This window comes from Seriola lalandi, unplaced genomic scaffold, assembly GCF_002814215.2.
Source record: "Seriola lalandi dorsalis isolate HSWRI2012SDOR001 ecotype SW California unplaced genomic scaffold, Sedor1 jcf7180002054883, whole genome shotgun sequence".
NCBI lineage: Eukaryota > Metazoa > Chordata > Actinopteri > Carangiformes > Carangidae > Seriola > Seriola lalandi.
This window is the reverse complement of record NW_019525658.1, coordinates 2,709,423-2,731,004: the sequence shown is the minus strand read 5'-3', so window position 1 is coordinate 2,731,004 and position 21,582 is coordinate 2,709,423. Positions and strand designations below refer to the sequence as shown.

Sequence of the window (21,582 nt, the reverse complement as noted above, 5' to 3'; positions counted from 1 at the left end):
CGGCCATTTTCTTTATTTTGAAAAATGTCTTATTCAATCCAGAATTGATTGTACCACAGTCTGGTTTAAGATAGTCAAGAACTAAACTGCTTTGTTAAACAGATGAATTCAGACGTCTATCTGAAGTCTGACTCTTACACACAGTAAGAGTCTGTCTTTGTGAAACCAGCCCTGAACACCTTTAACATGCCAACACGGTAAATTCGTTTTTACCTTGCTGTGTGTTGCCTTGGATACACATTCCTGTCAATCTACAGCAGGGCTCAGCCACCATTGAATCACCCTGTTAAAGGAACTCAGGGGCTGGTAGACTTTGACTGTGATGTAGACCATAACAGTCGGACTTCGAATAGATTTAACTTCTAGAAATTACAGGAGAGAGAGAGAAACCCTGCCCAAGTATGGAAGCCCATAGGGCGCTACATTCAAATTATAATGTAAACTTGAAAATGAAAATGTAATTCCACAATAGAAATGTCATTTTCCACATATGTTTGTGTTATTTGAGTTAAAATGAAAATGCAATAGATGTTTTGTATAGTGCATTTGAATACTGTCCACTGTAGAGCAGGTGAAGACGTGAATGAAATGTCAAATGTTGTTTTCATTTTTATTTTCAAATTGTAAGAAAATTGCATTTTCATTTTGACCTGAATATTATTTGCAAATGTGGAAAATTAAATGGTTTATATTGCATTTTAGTTTTCATTAAAATAACATTTGAATATTGTACACTGTGCAGCAGAGCATGACTTTGAAAATTAATGTCAAACTGCTTTTCCATTTTCATTTTAATAAGTACCTAGAATGCTCATAAGCATGTGAAAATGAAAATGCAAATTGGTTTATCGCATTTTCATTTTTACTCAATTAACACAAACATATGTGGAAAATTACATTACTACTGTGGAACATTTTCATTTTCAAATTTACATTATCATTTGGAGGTAGTCTCTATAGTGTTCCATATCAAAGCCCAGCCCTCAGGAACAGAGCTGGGCTGTTAAGTGTAATGTGGAGCCTAGTGGCTGCAATGGGTATTACAACCTCCTGCACTCATGCATCATGTGACACACACATGGCCTGAGAAGCATTTTTTTTTCCTACACACAATCACTGGAGGAGAGCGGCTGTAAAACAGTGAAGACATCTTTCTAGAAAGAGCAGCAGAGCTGTGTAATTACATTATTTTATCCCATCACTGTGAGCAGGGAGCCAACAGGAAGTCAGCTCGCCCTCGCATCCCATCTACTGGCCCAGCTGGAGAGGAGCGCTGGTGAGCATGCTGTATGGGCCCAGTGTTCAGCTGTGTGAGAAAGACTCACAGGAGCAAGCAGCACGAGTCCAGCATGGCTAGTGATGGCAATACAGACAACACAGGTACTGATGCTGCTGAAGCCACAACTTAAACTGTCTGTCATGAAGCTGATTACAGATGTAATTCAGCTCTCTGTTCATTTTATTATCATACAGACAATGACAAACAGGAGGAAAGGTTTACTGCTGATGAACTGGAAGGTTTATTCAGCCTGGTTTAATGCAGGCTAAATCATTTTGATCACTCTCTGCATATTAATAAAATGTACATGGAGCCGAATTACATTTGTAAACTGATCTGTTTTGAGTTGTTCTGCTTCATGACTCATTGTCTGAAGTCATAATTTGTAACTTCTACACATCAAAATGTCACAACTAGATCTATGTTCTATATGTTGTTGAGTTGTGTTTTTACATTTTACTAAATGTTTAAATCAATTCTCAAACCAGAGAAATCTGTGATTTTAATCATGGAAACAGTACGTGTCCTTTGGTCTCCTGTCAATGACATCATATCCTCTATGATCATGTGTCAGTGTTGTGTTTGTCTGACAGACAGCTCAGCTCCCAGCCGCTGGAGACGTCCTGTCCTGTGTCCGCTGATGAGCATCGGTGAATCTCTGATTTTTAAGCAAAACTGTTTTCTGGGTGTTTCTACTGGTTCTCATCCCCTGGTGTGTTTGTTATGGAGAGGAGGACACCTCTGTGGATAATTCAGCTGCTGGTAAAAACCTGCTGAACATCTGGTTCATTAGTTATCAGAGAAACAATCAGGACAAAGGTTAGCATCAATCTCAGCTCCAACTCTTCCCTGAGTCTCTGTCCTCCGTACAGCGTCGCTCAAACACTGACTCTAAATGTCAAACTGCTTCATTCAGTGTAACAGTTAGAATCTGTTTGATTTCCTGAACCACTGACACTGAAGGAAACTGAGGCGGGAGAAGCTGAGACCCAGAGAGGCATACTGTGCATTTAATTGTCTGATTAAGTTTGTTGTTCGAATGTTTCCTGGTTTTTCCTTCTTTACTTTGGCCTCTCAGGTTTTACAGATTACACGCTTTGTGTCTTTTGTGTCCTTCCACGCTGACGGCATGTTGTGTGTGTGTCTGTGCTGTGTGAGCGACGTGAACCACTCTGTGGCTGATGGGTGTAAAGAGAGGCTAACCTTTACCCAGAGTTCTGTTTGTCTGATAAACGACTGTGCACAAACACGCTCTTATATAGATGGCGAGTTGTTTGGATTCAGTGTTTGGACAGTTGTGGTGTTTGTTTACCTGCACAGGTAAGAAGCAGAGATGAGCAGGCACAGCTTCATCACACAGCAAACACCAAAGCTCCTCGACTGACCCTATCCTTCATTCTGACACAGTGTGAGGTAGACTGTGATGTGATGGGGCAGCAGCTCCTGGAGCCCTGGGCCTTTCACTGCTCTTCATCACCATCATCATTCATCCATCACCTCACATTTGGGAGCAGGAGCAGCGGCTCAGGTTGTGTCACAGTTTGTGTGTGTGTTCTCCGTTTGTCTTGAGTGTGTGTCACTGGTTCATCACGGCATGAAGACTTCATACTGGAAGGAATGAACTAATGAACAGCCTGCTTATTTCTCCCCGGACAAAATCCTGAACATGTTAATGTTGACTTAATGCTGCGTTCATGTCACATGGGACAGAAGGAAACCACAGAAAAGGTTCCCATAGATAGGTTGAGATCTGTTCCTGTTTATTTCCCTGTCTATTAAACACACAGTCTGTAACTTCTGCCTCTAAGGGTCTCTCAATCAAAACAATAACAAAAGACGGCGTTGGGTGACATCATGAAATAGCATGGGATCATGGGAGTTGTTGTCTTCACCACCATTGCTGTAAGATTCTCCTGGTTTGGATTCCTTCAGTGTCAGTGGTTCAGGAAATCAAACAGATTCTAACTGTTGAAAACACTGAATGAAGCAGTTTGACATTTAAAGTCAGTGTTTAAGCGACGCTGTACGGAGGACAGAGACTCAGGGAAGAGTCGGAGCTGAGATTGATGCTAACCTTTGTTCTGATTGTTTCTCTGATAACTAATGAAGCAGACGTTCATTCATTCATCAACATTTGCTTCTCCCCTCCTCTCTGCGCTCACATATACAGTATTTTAATACAGCTGAACTCACGATAAAGCTGTTCTCATTGACATGTCAGAACAGTGACTGAAACATAGTGACTGAATACTGAGAATATCTTTTTTTTTTTCTATTCATTTTTTTCTCTCAGTCATCTGCTGTGCAAACACCTCTCTGCGTCCCATTGGACAGAGTAGGCACAGAGACAGGTGCCTCTTGCCCGCGGTGCAGAGCTGGCAACTCTCTGGAATGTAGCCTGAGGGTTTGTCCAAAAAGTCACTAGATTTGTGGCTAAGAAATAAAAAAAAAGTCACTGAAGGTTTCTGAAAAGTAGCTAAATTAGCAACACTGGAAGAGACGTTCAACTAATGTCAAGCTTAAGAAATGGTACGGTCCACTTTAGGGGTGTCAGGGTATAGTCACCATCACGAGGCTCAGAACTGAAAAGGCATATGTGACCGAGGAGGAGGCCTTCAACCCTGACTCAGTTCCACCAGATCTGTGAGTAGGAAAGGACCAAGATTCATTCACAAAGTGTCTGTAAACTTCTGACACACTGGGAATGTGATGAAAGAAATAAAAGCTGAAATAAATCATTCAGACATTTCATGTTCTTACAGTTTCGATTGCATGAACACTAAAATCAAAAGTATTACACAATTATCAAAACCTTACACTCAAGGAGCAAAACATCGGCCCAGATTTGCACCACTATAAGCACAATGTCAGCCTCACACTTTTTGCAAAACAATACACACAGTGATTTCCAAAACACGAAACACACTTGTATACATTAGACACAGAAGTATATCATGATGTCACTTCCTTGCAATTCCAAAGCACTGACTGTCAAATTACCACATCTATGAGCCAGTTGGTTAAACACAGCCATCAGGTGCGCAAACACGTTTGCTTAATTGTAGACACGACAATCAGGTTAAAGCACTATAAAAATGTCTTCAACCAAAATGGAAGGAGTCAGAAGAAGAGTGAGGGTGAGATGGGGAATCCACGGCAGAGGAGAAGGAGGTAGAGGAAGAGGAAGAGGCGGAGGTGGAGGTAGAGGAAGAGGAAGAGGTGGAGGTAGAGGAAGAGGAAGAGGCGGAGGTGGAGGTAGAGGAAGACCTGAAGCAGGAGGAGAACGTGCTCAAAGAAGAAGAGGACCAAATTTATCAAATGAAATTCGTCATGCCAATATGGGCCCTTACAACAAACCTCACATTCTCACATTTCTGGACTGATTGCACAACATCATCACAGCAGTAAACCAAATGCACCAGATGCAACACATTGTCATCTGGGACAATGTGTCATCCCACCGCTCTGCTCTGGTCCAGAACTGGTTTCAACACCATCCACAGTTTACATTACTCTACCTTCCTCCATACTCTCCGTTTCTAAACCCAATGGAAGAGTTTTTCTCTGCATGGCGGTGGAGGGTTTACGATCTCCGGCCCCAGGCTCAGGTACCCCTCATTCAGGCCATGGAGGAGGCCTGTGACCAAGTCGACGCCGCAGCTGTGCAAGGATGGATTCGACATTCAAAACGGTTCTTCCCATGTTGTCTTGCCAATGAGGATATCGCCTGTGATGTTGATGAAATTCTCTGGCCAGATCCAGCTAGGTGAAGAGATAATGTCTAGTATTTTCTGTACTGTATTGTACTGTCAGATGTTTTTTTATTTTTTTTTACTGTAATTGTAACCTGTACTGGATACAGCATTATATGTTTGTCTGATACTACTACTACAGTGTCATGCACACGACTGTAGTAGCATGAAAACTGGGACATATTTTGTTGTGATTCTCCATGTTGACTGATTTGTCTGTATGGAGAGAAATACATGATAGTTTCATCAGTCTGCAGCATTGGTCTTGTGAAGTGTTTGGTGAATTTATTGTATATTTGCCCTTTCCCTGTACTTCACTTACAGTGCCCTAATCACTGAGAAGTATAATTGCTAAAAGCACAGCAGTGTGTAAATGGTTCAAACAGAATTAAGTCATATGAAACGTGTGTGTTTCATATGGTAACAAAATATGTTTTTTATAAATTAGTGTTTAGTTTTTACAAGACAGTTTCATTTTGCAAAGGATCTGAAGTGTTCTGCTAATTGTATGTAGTGTTTTGAAAAACCGGGCCCTGTTTTCCAAATCGTGCTTAAGCAATCGAAAAAAACTGTAAAACGAAGCAGTAATCCTAACCTACATGAGACAGGTGATATTTAGTTGGATTAAATGTAAGGAATTGTGCGAAACTGAGTTTTAAAAAAAACTGACTTCATCTGCACCAAAACACAGAATGTGACAATATCTCAACAGATTTCCTGCCTCAGTTGTTTGTCACAGAAAGTGGTGTAACACCTGCACAGGGCTGTTTGTGCTGGTGTGGCGTCCACACCCTTTAAATTCATAACACCTGCTGACACACAATCACTGACTAGTTATACTAACAGCAGGACAATCAGTAGACTGGTAAACACACAGTGAGTGTAGGCTCGGCATCAATCCACCATCAGTCTTTGTCACACCTGACGTTTTCCAGAGGAGGAAACATCATCAGCAGCTGTTTTTTTATATTATTTTAATTATTTCATGATCATCACATTAATGTCAGTGACTTTCCTGCATCAACATCACGAGCTTTAAGTTAAACTTTAAGGTAAAAATGATAAATTTGATGTTAACTACCTCTAACTTTCTTAGGAACAATGAAATCTGATGATGTCATTTCAGTGTGAGAGTGAGACAACGTGATCAACACCAGGGTCGCTGAGTGTGATCCATCATGTCATTATTTACACCTGAGCTTTTCCTGCTGTGTCATGTCTGTGTGAAAAGGTCCATCAGTGCTGAGCAACAGTAACCACACTGAGACTGGATTTAGTACTTATCTGTTTCCACAACCACAGAACAGACAGAGAGAGAGAGAGCAACAAACATAGTGTGTGTAATTCACACGTCCTTTGTTCTCCTCTGAGAACACATCATGATTGGTCTGAGTCTGGCTTTAATTCAGCAGAATATCATTAGTAGAGCTGAACAATTAATGGAAATATTATCAGCCAAGTGTAATATCCAAATCACAGGAGCTGTAATTTTTTTGATGAAGGTAAAATGTGTCACAACAACAGACCATAATGAAGCGCTGTGGTGCTACAGAGACGCCCCGGCCTCATAGATCATATTCTCCAGATGTAAAGGAACGTGGTTGTTTGGTACAAGACCCAACAAAAATCACATCATCATCATTTTATATTTTTTTCCTGTGAAAATCAAATACAAAGATCAATTGTCACTATAATCTTGACTCATATCGCAGTCACAATATCTGCCAAAATAAACACAATATGATTTGTTTTGGATCTCGTTCAGCCCTGCTCATCAGGAACCGTCCACACAACCAATCAGCTGTCTTCTTTTTAAACATAAAGCAGTGAGATCAGTGATGCATCATGGGCAGAGACGGTCAAACCGAGGCAGACAGCAGCTGCTGCACAACAACACATCAGCTCCTCTGCTAACAAACATGAACACTTCCTGCAGCTCAGCTTGATGAAAACTGTGTCTCCGTTCACACACTTCCATTAGTGCACTCACATGTGTACACAGCATCACCGGCGTGCTGTGTGAATTTCAATAGGGTAGTGTTGTCTCAAATCAAACACTGTTGTTGGGCACCAGACGGAAATAATCACAACATCTTAAAGTGACTGTTGGCCATCAAAATGTTGCTGTTTTGGTCATGTGACTTAAAACTAAATATTTTACTGTTCCTGTGTGGCCCCGTTTCATGTGACGTGGAAAATCACACCACAATGGACGCTGACGACGATGTTCTCCTTCAGCCAGAATGTGTCGGCCCCTCCGGGTCTGGGTATCATCGGATAAAACATACTTCATTTGTAATTCAAAAACAACCAAAAAAAAAAACCATAAGTCTGATATTTGTTTTAAAACCAAAATGGAAAAAAAAAAATTCAGTCAGAATCAAAAAACGAAAAACCAATCAAAATGGTCTGTTTTTGGTTTTTGGCAATTCCTTTTTCATTTCTTTATACCAGTAGAAGTAGTAAAGTAGTAGTAGTATATAGCATTTATTTATTTATGGCTTTTTTTGGACTTTTCTTTATAGTTCACTTATGCCTTTTTTTTTTGATTTTTGAATTACAAATGATTTTTTCCAACAATACCCAGACCGCTCCCCTTCTACTATAAGCCAAGATGGCTTCCGGTGAAGGTCCAGCACTTCACACTCATCTTTTTAACTTTAGCCAGGTTTCCATTTCAGTTTTGCACAAAATAGAAAAAAAAATTTCAGAAGTCAACAAAACACAATTTTGAAGCATCTGTGTTTCCATTGAGCGCTGTTATTTGAATAGAACTGGGTTTTCTCCTCTCACGATATCATTCCAATTAAACATGGTAACAGATTTCCAGCAGTGAGAACTGGCTCCCTGGGGCCTGATAGAGCAGGAGCCATGACTTGAGTGTGAAAAAGGTGTTTCTATTTTGCTTTTGTGAAATGTTGTTTTGTGGAATAGTCTGAAAAACCACCTCATGTAATTTCACGTGTTTCCATTACTTGTTTTTAAACTTGTTTTTTTCTGTAACTTTTGCCTCTAGGCGTCTCTCAATCAAAACACTAATAAAAGACGGCATTGGGTAATGTAATGAAATAGCATGGGATCATGGGAGTTGTTGTCTTCACCACCATTACCATAAGCTCCTCACAGTTTCATGGATTCGTTCAGTGTCAGTGGTTCAGGAAATCAAATAGATTCTAACTGTCAAAAACACTGAATGAAGCAGTTTGACATTTAAAGTCAGTGTTTGAGCGACGCTGTACGGAGGACAGAGACTCAGGGAAGAGATGGAGCTGAGATTGATGCTAACCTTTTTCCTGATTGTTTCTCTGATAACTAATGAACCAGATGTTCAGCAGGTTTTTACCAGCAGCCGAATTATCCACAGAGGTGTCCTCCTCTCCATAACAAACACACCAGGGGATTAAAACCAGTAGAAACACCCAGAAAGCAGTTTCACTTAAAAATCAGAAGATTCAGAGACGCTCTTCAGTGGACATGCAGGACAGGACGTCTCCAGCAGCTGGTAGCTGAGCTGTCTAACATTTCCTCAGCTATTTTCTCTGATAACTTCAGATCCAGACTTCCGATGACTAAAATCCTTCTTCTGGTTAAAATATAGAGTTGACAGCCACCAAGGTGTTTAAAGTGTATCTGGCTTAAAAGCAGATAAAAGTCAATTATTAGCTATTATTATTATTAGCTTCTGTCAGACGTGATCATAGAGGATACCAAAATGACAATGAGGAAACCAAATGACACAGAGCGATACCATGATTAAAATCACCTACTTCTCTGGTTTGAGAATTGCTGGAAACGTTTTGGATAACATAAGAACACAATTCAACAACATATAGAAAATAGGTCTAGTTGTTTTTAGACATTCTAATTAGGAAAAGTTACATATTATAACTTCAATTTCGCAGTTTCAAATTGTGCATTAAGCAAGTTAATGGAAACTGTTATGGGTGAACCATGCGTGTTGCCGTCAGTGTGAACTCAGTTACGCTCTTAAATGAAAAGTGTGAGTGTGGACATAATTGAGACACACTGATCAGCTGCAGCACAGTAAACAGTCGGTACCATGACTTACAGTTTCAACAGATTTATATTTCCTTCCCAGCCTGCCTGCTGCTGTCAATCAAACACAGACACACCCCTCTACCTGCTGACACAAACAGGAGCATCTCTAATATTTCCACACACACCCTGTTTAACAATACATTAAAAAACACACTTAGGCTACATGTGATGACTGTAAGAACGATTGCAGGAATATTCAGTACGTTGGCTCAATCTCTTTTATTTTCCAGTGTGGTTTCATCAGGACGTGATGAACCACGTCTCTGGATGGAGGTGCTGCAGCCCGGACAGACTGCATAACCACAAACTAACCTGCAGCATCTCTGTCAACAACAACCAGGCCACACACACTCACACAACATGTGTCTGCGTTTAGTTTCTGCATCACATGAACCGATGTACTCGATCTGGACAGAGACAGCACCCAGGAAGCATCAATACTCAACCAGGCCGGAGTGTGGACTGGATTGTGGTCAGCTTTGCCGGGACTCTGCACCTGCCAAAACAGGGCCTCTGTGGGCCGTTTCATTCATGTCAGGTCGGGGGGCGGTCGCGCTTCAGCCCGGCACAAAGCCTCGTACATAGAGCCAGCTCTGCGTGTCTGTCCCTCTGGATCCCGGTATTGCATTTTCTCTGAAGCGCGCCGTTATCTGTCCGTGTAGCCACTCCTCAAACCGTCAACACACCGAGCGGCGACAACACACCGTCCCCGCAGCCCAGCAACGACACGCCGCCCTCCGAGCTGTGGGTGTCGGCCGATACTGAGCCGCATCTGAGCCGAACCACAAGCGGACTCACCTGCTTTCAGCGGGGATGTAGCTGCAGGCTGGAGGTCTGCTCCGCCGCCGACACACAGTCCTCCATCTTCCCTGTAGTCGCTGCCGTCTGCCTCTCTCTCTCTCTCTCTCTGTGTGTGTGTGTGTGTGTGTGTGTGTGTTTGCCTGCCTCCCAGCCCCTCCCTCTCCCACCGCCACCGTCACATCATCATAAGACACAGAAAATAGCCTGACCAGTTTGACTGTTTATTTAATGTCTGTCAAGGCGAAACATGGAAGAAGAAGAAGAAAAAACAAAAAAAGACATTGTTTATGTGTGAAACAAAGGAACAACTATGAAATATTTATAAAGAATATTGGTGTTTATTTTGTAAAAACTTTTCAGGACTGTTCACGTCAGGAATTTAATTCTGGTTGACATTACTAAAACACATTTTAAAGACCCCTCTGATAAACATCAAGTGTTTAAAGGTTCTGTAAATGATTATTATTGCTACTAGATGTGGCAGCATCTCAGACCAAAACAAAGCTTCTTTGTCCACGCTTTCCCCCCCCCCCCTTCATGTTCTCAGTCAGCAAGGTGTTAATGAAGCTCAGAGAAATCTTCCACTAAACACACAACATAGAAGCTCAACTGAATAAAGTAACTTTGTGTACATGAGAGAAAACAAAAACAATCCAGCCGCAACCATTAGCTCATGCTAGCAATCACTGTGATATGCTCCATAGCAATGCTAACAGTTAGCCAGCTAGCGATAGCGATTTGCTGAACACATTCACAATATGGGTAACAAGAAGTTAGATAACGTTACCTACTGTAGCCGTCACTAACGAAAACAGACATTTAACATTATGAACCATCAAGATACTGACACATGGAGTAGAAGAAAAAACAGCTCTGAGTCAGTTCCAAGTTGTGTTGGCTCGCTCGCCAACTACACTGACTGTCTTTAACAGTTGGTTGTGTGTTCAAATTCCTCCGAATGCTGCAGTCTGGTTACGAGCTGTGGATATAGTACACAGCTCTTACCTGGTTTTCTTGCTTAGCAAAGAAAGAAAAAAGAAAAGAAAGAGGTAAGCCAGCTGGTAGCAGGTTCATATTGCCTGAACGGCTAGATATTGTTTGTCTGGTTGATAAATTTGCTGGACATTCCGATCACTTGGATTACCTAGCTGCAAGTGATTTCCAGGCAGGCTAGCAGCAGGCTACGATTAAGCTGCCGGGCTAGCTTATTGTTTGTCTGGTGGGATAAAGTCATACAGGTAAGGCTGCTGTTAAGTTCCAATCGCGACTGCACCCAGCCACAGCTCTCACTTGGTTTGCCAGGCTGTGACCCCAATCCACGGCCTGCTAGCTTGTTGGTTCTGGGTTTCGGGCTAAGAGGTTTGCTAGAGGTTCTGAGTCATGTCCTGTGTTTTGGTCACGTTTTTCCTTCAGATCTCAGGTGGTCTCCTGGGATTCAGGTGAGGATGGGGATGATGCAACAACAACTGCATGTCAACTAGGGCGTCCAACTCTCAATTTCAGGCCTTTGAAGGTGTATTTAACCCTAGGTAGGATCATTCACCTGGCGGGTCTCGCCAGGGAGCTGAGCCTGCAAGCGTAGAAGCTAAGGATGGGTTCGAGACTTCCCTCAGGAGTTCTGGGAGCGCTGAGCTGAGAGAAGGATCCTGCCCATTGCGAGCAACGCTTCACGCAGCCCTTGCCAAGACTGGACTGGATGATGCACTGACTACACATTTGGTTGGAAAACCTATTCTTTCAATGGACTCCGGTTTCCATCCCTTTTGAGGTCCCACCTTCACCCACCTTTTTGGAGGAGCTGAAGTGTTGCTGGACAGATCCAAGGGTATTTTCCCACCAGAGAGGAGAGAGAGAAAAGAGGAGAGACGTAGTTGATGTCTGATGAGTCAGTCGGACTGAAATGTTTAAAAATTATAAATCATATGTATAATCATGGGAAATATTCAACAGTGTGTGGATCATTGTTCTAATTAAAGACATCAGGAGTTTAGTTTTTTTGATGAAGAAGAATAAGAGCATCAGTACAGTCAGGAATCCTGTCGGATTTAATTGAAAATGAATCTATAAAAGTTATGACATGTTTATTTAGTGTGATAAACTCTCCATGCAAGCTCTGTCATAAAACAGAGAGTGGACACACGCAAGACCTGGAACAACAAAATGATTCGAACAATACGAATTTATATAAATGTCTACTGTTCGTTATATTGAACACTTTATTGTAAACGTCCCTGTCAGGATCCTGAGGGAATGATGACTCAGTTTTTCCAGGTATCTGATTGGTCAGTAGTTTGGCTATTGACAGGTTTTGATCTGATCCTGGAAGTTAAACTGCGTCGGAGCAGGTTAGGAGTTCAGCGTAAGTTACCATGGTGATTTACCTCAGTAACAAGTGAACCACTGTCATAGGAATGAAAACACAGGGTTAAAACCTGAACTTACCTCAATAAACTCAAATCCTGCTTTGTAGTACAGACCTCTGTAGTCTTTAGAAGCTTGTAGGACTCTCAATCTCAGTAAAGCCAGACCAGTATTGGCTCCACAGTCAGACTGGGAAAGAAATTCAGCCATGGACTGATTCACTGGGACTGGCGGCATGAATGACTGATGGAGCCGATCCAAAGACTATATGGATGTTGTGACGGTCCATCAGCTGACCAGGATTTGAGCCAGTAGTCACAATGTCTTGATGGTCACTTTCCCCCTAATGCTGCATATAGCACTGTGACATCTCACCTGTGGGCGGAGCCTGTGTGTTTATAAACGTGGGGAGAACCAACGGTTTAACAGGAGGGGACTCACATGCACTAACATGCCTCCACTGACAGAATGGCTACCAAAGAAAAGCTCAGAGAAACTAATGTTACAACACACACAGAGAGGGTTTGGCTTTGTTCTCTGTTCAGGATGTCATTACTCCACTATATCGCTAAATAGAAAATAGATGTTTGCTGCTTTATTAATGTGTAAAATCTTGTTACAGAACATTTTACATTTAACTATATAATACAAGAGATACAGTATCAGTATCATTTTCTCCTTGAATTGCAGTGAATCAGTGACAGTCTCATAAAAACAGATTCAAACAGCCAGGGTTTCATACGTCACAAGCCTAAGGAACCAATCCTGTCAACTTGTGGGGACAGGGGGCGGGGCTAAATAAACCTGAAACCTTGTCAGTACAGAGAGAGAGAGTTTATATTAGCTTAACCACTAACACTGTGTCAGTCACTGCCAGTTACAAGCTAACAAACAACACAAACAAATAAAAGATGCTAACTGCGCTAACCATTGTGATACGTCTGCTAGGTTCTGGTTCTGGTCTCAACAGACTCTTCATCTGAGTCTGGGTCTGACTGGGGCTCAAACATGTGGCTGAATCTGATGTTTCCCCCTCTAACCATCTTGATACTCTTTGCTCTTTTACCTGTCAACCTGGAGCAACAAGGTGGTGGGTGGGGCACAAGGCCTGATACAGATTTCTCAATGAGGAAAATACAGTTTTAATGTGGAAAACCATGTTAAAAAATATAGAGTATAACAACACTGTGACTTTTAACTACATGTATTACTCCGCTTTACAGCTGTTCTATTAAAGGTTAATTAGCGTTACAACAGTCATTGTAATGAATGGAAATTATTAGAACCTGTTATTGTATTTGCTCAACGTGAATGAACATGTCAGAGAGTGACATATGCGGAGGCGTAGTTGTGTTTTTTTGTTTTGTTTGTTTTATTCAAAAACATATAAAGATAAAAACGAATAAGGCATTTATCTTTTTCACAGAAAAGAATAAGAACTAACAGCGGTTGAGCATAAGCACATTACAGAAATAAACAAACAAAAAGTACTTCATATAAAAAGAAAGAAAAATAGAAAAGGGGCTTATTTCAAATTATCTTAAATAAATCAGGTAACGAAATTAATTTAAGGGCTTTATCATCTTTTATAAGCTTCAGAGACTTGCTTAGTATTTCAAATTCGTTCAGCTAATGATTTATACATGGTTTGGTTTTAAAATACCCGCATTTGTGTATAAATAATTTACCTAATAACAGTAAAATATTCAGCAGAAAATCCATATTACCATTTTCACCAAGGCGTAGTTGTGTTGTGGTGCTGCAGGAAAGCGTTACACGGATGAAGAACTCACGTTTTAGCTCATTCTGTTGTTATTATATTTTATGCCAGTAAGACAAACATCTACAGACATTACAGTCGTTATATATCTATTGTCACAAATTAAGCAAGGATGAATATATTTCCAGAAATAACATTTGAATTAAATGATGTCTGGTCGCCTGGATACATCAGCGCACACCTGAGGTAACGTGTAGACAAATTAGCAAGCTAGTGTGCACTGTGCGGGTCAGGAAAATGTTTATGTGTTGCTTAGCAACAGTCCACTTGCGGAACTATTTGTGTTGGCGTAACCAAATAAATGATGAAATAAACAAACAACTCACAATCTGTTGTTGTTTATTTAACTAATATGGCGCTCGTGGAACTCGCACCTATGACCGAATCACAGCCGTGCTGATATTCAGTAGCTCACTCCCCCTCATGTGATATTGCTTAATTAATCAGAGGATTTTTACAGTCTAAAACATGGAGAATAACTTTGATTTATTTTTTTTCGTTTTGCCTAAAAATAATATTTGTAACCAAACACTGTAAACTCCTTAAAAGCATATTCCCAGAGGCCATCTAAAGACATGAGAGCTGAAGTCAGAATTTATCCGTAGCTCCGTCACTGGGAACATGAGGATGATTAAACAGCTTTTCATTGCGTTGAACTGACGACTTAAAACTAGTCAGTTTGGTTTTTACATTTTGTTGAACATGTTTAGTGTTCTATAACAGATTCATAAGACTTTTGATTTTATGGACATTTATCAGAATGAAATCATGACCCTAAAACATTTTGAGATAAAGTCAGTTCAACCCAGGTTTCTATCAGGTCCAGAGTCCACAATAAAACAGTGCTGAAGGTGACAACCACAACTTCTCTTCTGAAGAATCAATATGTTGAGAAAAATTTTTGAAAAAGTTTTGTCTTTTACATCCTGCTGCAGGGGCTGTACGAGCATTAGGAGGGATTGTTGGGGGGGTTCAGATGAGATTTAGATTAAACTGCAGGTCTGCTGTACATCCATGGCTGCAGAGGAGCTGCAGGAAGGTTGGGCTGACACAGGAGGGGTGGAACACATCCTGCAGTGGAAGTGAAGAGAGGCTGGTTTCTACAACAGGACCGTGATCCAAAGCAAACCTGGAAATCTTTCGTGAACCAGTTCAAGAAACGGGTTGAAGCATGTAAATATTCTATGAGCAGGTCATCAGTGCAGTGGTTCATGAGATGATCCACACGCACGCACACACACAGACACAAAGAACAGGTGAAAACAAACCTTTATTCCAGATGAGCTTTATTCTCTTGGTAAGCAGTTGACAAACACTGAGAGTGAAGATAAAATACTTTAACTCTATAAATAAATAGAGAATGAATGAGATGCACAGGATTATTCATGAAGGACAAACCCTTGACTGAAGAAGAAATCTGAGAAAACAGAAGCTACATTATTCTTTTAAAAGCTTGTAGAACCATTAAAAAACGTTTCTGCATAGATAGACTTGTATTCAAAGTTTGTGTTCTAGGTTTGTAAGGATGTTAAAATACCCCAACGTACACTTAATGATATGCACCAAACCTACAGGATTCATGGCTCAAAATACTAGTTTGAAGATTATATATGATCATGTACACAGTGATCTGAGGTGATGACGGATCTCAGAGAAGCTAAGTACAACATGGAGAGGGTGACGAGGAAGCTCATGGTGACTGTGACGGGAGATCAGCTGTTCAGGCTCCAGACTGAGACCAGACACAGCCTAATCTGTCTTTATTATAATATAATATAATAATATAATATAATAAAATAAGACCATGGCAACACTGATGAAACAAGTCATGTATTTGTTCACTTATGACTAAACTAGTAATAACCCAAAACAAAAAGTCAAAGATGGATCCTGTTCAAACTGCAGCCAGTTAGCTTTGACCTGGAACACAGGTGACCTCAGGTGAACTCAGGTGTGTCAGACACAGAGTACCACTCATCCTCCCTCAGTATAATGACACTTTGTAGAGGGAGGAGCTATCACCTGCAGCTGCAGCGTGCTACAACCAATTCCTCATCACAAACACATGATGAAGATTTTGACCTTTATGATGTTACACGTATTATTTAATAATGTAGTGACATGAAGCAGCTTGGCCTAATGTAATATTGGCCTGTAATATTGTTGTTATACCCAAGAAAACAATGACAGACTATTATCATCAATAGCCCAAAGTGCTGTTCAGTTTCACCTGTTACTACACACCTGTAACAGCTGTAGTGATGGCAGCATGTAGCACCAGTGGATGTTGGGGAACTCTGTCCTTCAAAGTCACATCAGTCCCACTGAACGTTTCTCTGCTCAGGTGTTTAGTGCTGCAGGTTGTCAGAAGGTTAAAGACCTGTACATTACCTCTGACTGACTTTTAGCTAGTGACAAGCTGTTTGGATTTCTGTTGCGAGCTACTGTAACTTAGCACACAGCTACATGTTTGGACTAACTGACCCAGAAATGAACCATGAGCAGCAAACCAAGGATCAGTGAAGGAGAACACCAGGTGAAAGGGTTAATACAGGTTACTGCTTCAGAATGGAAATCTGAGGAACCCCGAGTCCGGCTGTGCTTAAGACCACCGCTGCACCGAAGGGTGGGGGGGTGGACCGAATGTCAAAATGTTCATCTGAAGAGGAGCTAAAACAAAAGCTTCCAATATCAATTGCAAGACGTTTAATCAGAGCCACGATCGTTCTGTTCGATTCCAAAAGAGCCGATAAATAAAATAAAAATATTAAACATTCAAAAATAAACAGGAATAAATATAGGTATATAAAACCCAACTAATTAATGACAAATACTTTTCTGGTAACATTTTAGCAATATTACTAAAAATTGACCTTTTTTAAAAGATTTATTTTCATAATGTAATTTTTCCCGCTCACACTCGTGTCACTTCCGTTAGAGCTGATTCCTGCTCTCAGCTAATCACCCGAGAAAACAGACTTTTAAAATTGACTCCAATAAACCTTGAAAATATTCTAATGAGGTGAAACAAACAAGTTTTAACTATTTATTTAAATTAATTTAAATCCTTAATAATTAAGGATATTCTATTTATTAAATAATATTTTTATTTATAATATTGGCCTTTTTGGCCCTTCCGTACAAGTGTGACCTGTTTAACTTCTACCTCTACCTCTACCTCTTCCTCTTCCTCTTCCTCTTCCTCCTCCTCCTCCTCCTCCTCTGGCAGCTTCACTCAGCGTCTCTGCTCAAACATCTGGGGAGAGGTGAAGTAACGTGTGGGTGAAGCTGAGCTGTGGAAAACTGTCCTGAGGCATCGAGACACCTGAAATAAGAGCGCTGTGTGTGTGTGTGTGTGTGTGTGTGTGTCTGTGTGTGTGTGTGTGTGTGTATGTGCGTGCGTGCAGATTTCCATTCTGAAGGAGCACTGGCTCAGATGAAGCTCAAAAGAATCCAGATGTTTCTGAGGAAGAACATCCCATCCTCATCCTCTCTACTCACTGTCAGGAGGACAGGACAGAACCTGGGCTTCCTAAAGTCAACACTGCATTTGAACAACTATTAGTTACTGTCAGCACTACAGTGGGGAAGCTGATCCTACATCTGTGTCTAAAGGCAACTTCAATGTAAAGACAGGATGGGGCTAACTGTTCTCTCTCTGTCTCAAGGCTGCTGACCAATGACAGTGTCTAACCACTTCCTGTATGCCAGGGCGAAGCGTCTCTGCTCAGGGTTGGAGCACCTGTCCAGGACGCCGCTTACAAAGCTGTGCTCAGAGGGCAGGGTGGGGGGGGCCGGCAGCTGGACGCCTCTCTTCAGTCGCTTGCTATCACGCGGGTCTGGTAAGGACGCCCTGTCCACCTCCATAGGTTCGCTAACATGCCTCTGTCCGTTCACGCTGTCGCCCCGCCCCGCGCAGCTCTGAGCTCCGCCCTCCGTCAGGTCGGGGTCGCTGTCGCTGAGGTGGACCGACTGGCTGCCTCCATTACTACTGCAGTGGTGCTGGTGGTCCATCCTCCAGTCGTGCCACAAGTAAAACACATGCCGCCTGAGGGGAGGGGGGGAGGGGAGATATAGCCATGTTATTATTGAAATGTTCTGCACTAATACAGATGTAATAGCATGTGGGACATGGTCCTTTTAGCCGTAGAGGGTCTAATACAGCTGAGGCTATTACATCACTAACATCCACCATATGTCATCACAACACAACCGCATTTAACCTTGTTAACAAGGACACATGTCTCATCTCTGACTGCTCACCTTCTCACCTGTCAGGAAGCAGCAAATTAACACTTTAACACACACACACACGTCTAACAGCTCCTGGCTGTACCCAGAATATCATCATTCACCCCAACACAGACGCTCCAGCTAGATGTGAAGCTGCTGACATGTACTGTCACACCTGGGACACAGGTTTCACTGTGAGGGGTCGACTGAGGTGTGAGAGTGATGGTCTGGCCCTCAGGTCTGATCCGGAAACTGCTTAAAGAGCCTGACGGAGAAGGGGGTTCCTGCAGAACCTAAGGCTCGGCAGGCTACAGCAGGAATGTACTATCTTATATTACAATATTAGAATCTTTTATTACCAACAATTAACTACTCAATTATAGCTGGAGGGAAATTCATAGTACATTAGTATTAGAACATGTTATTTCTGTTTTCTCTCAAATATCTGGTCCAGATCTGGTGACTGCAAAGGCCGTAGCATATTAATCCATCTTTATTTTATCTGATAATTATCTAATTATTCTAATTACACAATTTACCCAACACGCAACTCTTAGCGACCACAAGACAGAAAGAAGTATTTGGGTGGAGTAAACCTTTAAAACTACATAGAAATATGGTTCTGAAACTGCAGCCTCTGGTACTCCTAAACGCTAGGAGGCGCTGGCCCGAAAAAGCAGTGTCCTACACATGCGGTCTCGAAACTGTACTGTTGGGCTAAAGAAGGATGCTTGGCCAAAAGGTGGCTGCGGCTCCAGAGGGATATCGGGAACAGAAATTGCCCCTGATGTATCATACAAGTGTGTGTGAGAGTGTGTGTGAGAGTGTGTGGTAGAAAGGAGTCATATGTAGAATAAAGTGCAGTATGAATGTGTGTGTGAATGGGTGAAATCCAGCAATCCCTCACAATATCAGCAAAGAACGGCAGCAAACAAACATCTCAGGGAAGCAGGAGGTTCTTTCTAAGGCTCCATGGCCTGTGCAGTAACTTACATTAACAGCACACTCACTGATTACAGTTTACTGTGCCTGAGTTTCACCTATTTATGGCATTTAGAACTGATATGAAAACCTCCGTCTCATAATAAGTTGCTGCTAATAGTAAAAGCCTTGTGTCCTTATTACTTGTGGCCTCACCTGTGACTCCAGAGGGTCTCGTGTCCAGGGAAGGACTGGATCAGGTCTGAGCACAGCTCCATCTCCTGGTGGAAGAGCTGCAGTACCGTGGTGGAGCTGGGCTGCCTCTCCTCCTCCCCCGCTGCCTCTGCGCCTGACAACTCCCCGTTAGCCTGGGCGTGGCTGTGATGGAGGGGGCTGGTGCTGGGGTCTGTGCTGGAACGGTGCTGCGGTGAACAGGTGGTGGTGGTGGTGGTGGTTGTGGTGGTGGTGGTGGTGGAAGTGGTGGAAGTGGTGGAAGCTGGAGTCTGGGAGAGCTCAGTGATCAGCTCCTTGAGCAGGAACTGGCGGTAGTGGAAGCCGCTGTGGTCAGACACATGCATGGACACCCAGAGGCGCATCGAGGACAGCTCATCATGGAAAACCTGCACACATTGAGAGAGTTCAGGTGAAATACAGCAGCTGTTTGGGAGGTTAGATCCAGGTCAGACTACAACAGAATAGACAAGAACAAAGACATTTGGTTTTCCAGCTTCTGTACATGATGCAATAAAAAGTCAATAATAAAAAGGTTAGAAATCAACAATAACAGATAAAAAGGCAGTGAAGTGACGGACAGTATTAGCAGTGTCTGGTAGTGAACAGTACAGGAGCACCAGACCAAACACCATGAGGTGAATGTCTTCATCCCTGAGAAATGAGGACATTAACTACAGTGTAGTGCAGCATGTGGAGGACGCCGGGTTCAGAGCAGCTCTGGGAAAGAAGCCATTTCTCAGGTGAAGCGTTCACACAGATGATGACCTGGGTGTGTAGAGTCCTCACAGTGTGAGCTGCGAACGTCCTCCAGACCTGGAGCTGGAGCCCTGACACCACGCAGAGATGCCTTATGTTAGGATGCTCTGTGGTGCGGCAGGAGAAGGTCACCAGCTGCTGCTGGAGAGGACCGGCTTACTTTCAGTCCTAACCAGTGCAGTGGTGTTAGTGGACCATGTGAGGTCCTCTGAGATGTGAATGTCCAGAGTCCTGGAGTTGGACTCTCTCCGCTCTGTCTCCACTCCTCCCCTCCTGTGACTCTGACATTGACGATGACCTTGTTGGTCTTTGCTGTCTTCAGGGACAGGGACTTTAGGATGGTGTTAGTGAAGAACGCAGATGTGTGAAGAGCAGAGGAAAGAGCTCAGTGTTATAGTACAATATAACTCTTAAATTAAATTAAATTGAGTCTACCTTTGATAATGACCATCAATAATCCAGTGTTTGACTTCATTATCTGAACTAGAATCACCGCCTCACAGTTGTCTGCCTTCTTCATTCAGACTAGTTTCAGATTACATCCCTGTTTGTCCAGAGTCATATAAAATATGAACCACTTGTGTGAAATTTTGTCATAATAGCTGTGTGAAGTCTTGAGTTATGGCTAAAAAGTGTTTTATGCGGTCATAGTTAGCTTGACCTTTGACCACCAAAGTCTAATCAGTTCATCCTCGAGTCCAAGTGAACATATGTACTGTCCTTGATCCACAGTTCAGTCTCCTGATGATGCCTGGCGTGTGCGTGTGTGTGTGTGTGTGTGTGTGTGGATAGTGAGGACAGTGTGTGATGTAAAATACAGGACAAATGAAGGATCATGTTTGTCACAGAACTTTACAATAAAACAACCAGCAGTGGCATGAACTGCTCTGTTTTGATCTTTTTCTATTATCTAATATATTTTCAATGCACATCAGTGGATCATATGTTTTCAATGTAAGTAAATACCAGTAAATAGTAACTTGTAACCACTTTGCCTGCAATACACACACAGCATAGCAATCCCCTCATACTGTAACCAAAGACACTGTTCATAGGGCCATGTCGGCACAAAGGTGGTCAGATGTTTATGAAATTCGGGGGGATCACTGGACACATCATAAATGACTTTATCTATATTTATCAAATATTTCTCTATTCTCTATAAAAGTATGTGCAATGTAAAACACAACTGTAAACAATACTGCAATACTATAGCAATGTTTAAATGTTTCCTTCTGAAAAACAGATAATAATGGGAAAAAAAAATATTGAAGATATAGATACATAAAATACAGTAACATTGAAGTGCTTAAAGAACTGGTAAACTGAAGTTTAAAGTGAAATCAAGAAGGCCACGATCACTTATTTCTTCATTCTTTTTGGGTTGTAAACAAAGAAATTGTGAA

At 41.9% G+C, this 21,582-nt stretch overlaps 2 protein-coding genes across 2 annotated transcripts in view; both read right to left on the bottom strand.

Annotated features, from left to right (window-relative positions):
• The window catches only part of apba1a (amyloid beta (A4) precursor protein-binding, family A, member 1a), a 48,895-nt gene extending 38,950 nt beyond the window's left edge, over positions 1–9,945 (bottom strand). Inside the window, exon 1 of the mRNA XM_023397617.2 lies at positions 9,889–9,945. The gene's annotated coding sequence lies outside the window, so the exon portion shown is untranslated. The remainder of the gene's footprint in view (positions 1–9,888) is intronic.
• A 5,356-nt stretch (positions 9,946–15,301) lies between these two features.
• ptar1 (protein prenyltransferase alpha subunit repeat containing 1) overlaps positions 15,302–21,582 on the bottom strand; it is a 13,236-nt gene continuing 6,955 nt past the window's right edge. Inside the window, exons 6-7 of the mRNA XM_023397781.2 lie at positions 19,403–19,806; positions 15,302–18,080 (exon numbers count right to left, since the gene is read on the bottom strand). Coding sequence (XP_023253549.1) covers positions 17,696–18,080; positions 19,403–19,806 — 789 coding nt within the window. The 3' untranslated portion in view covers positions 15,302–17,695. The remainder of the gene's footprint in view (positions 18,081–19,402; positions 19,807–21,582) is intronic.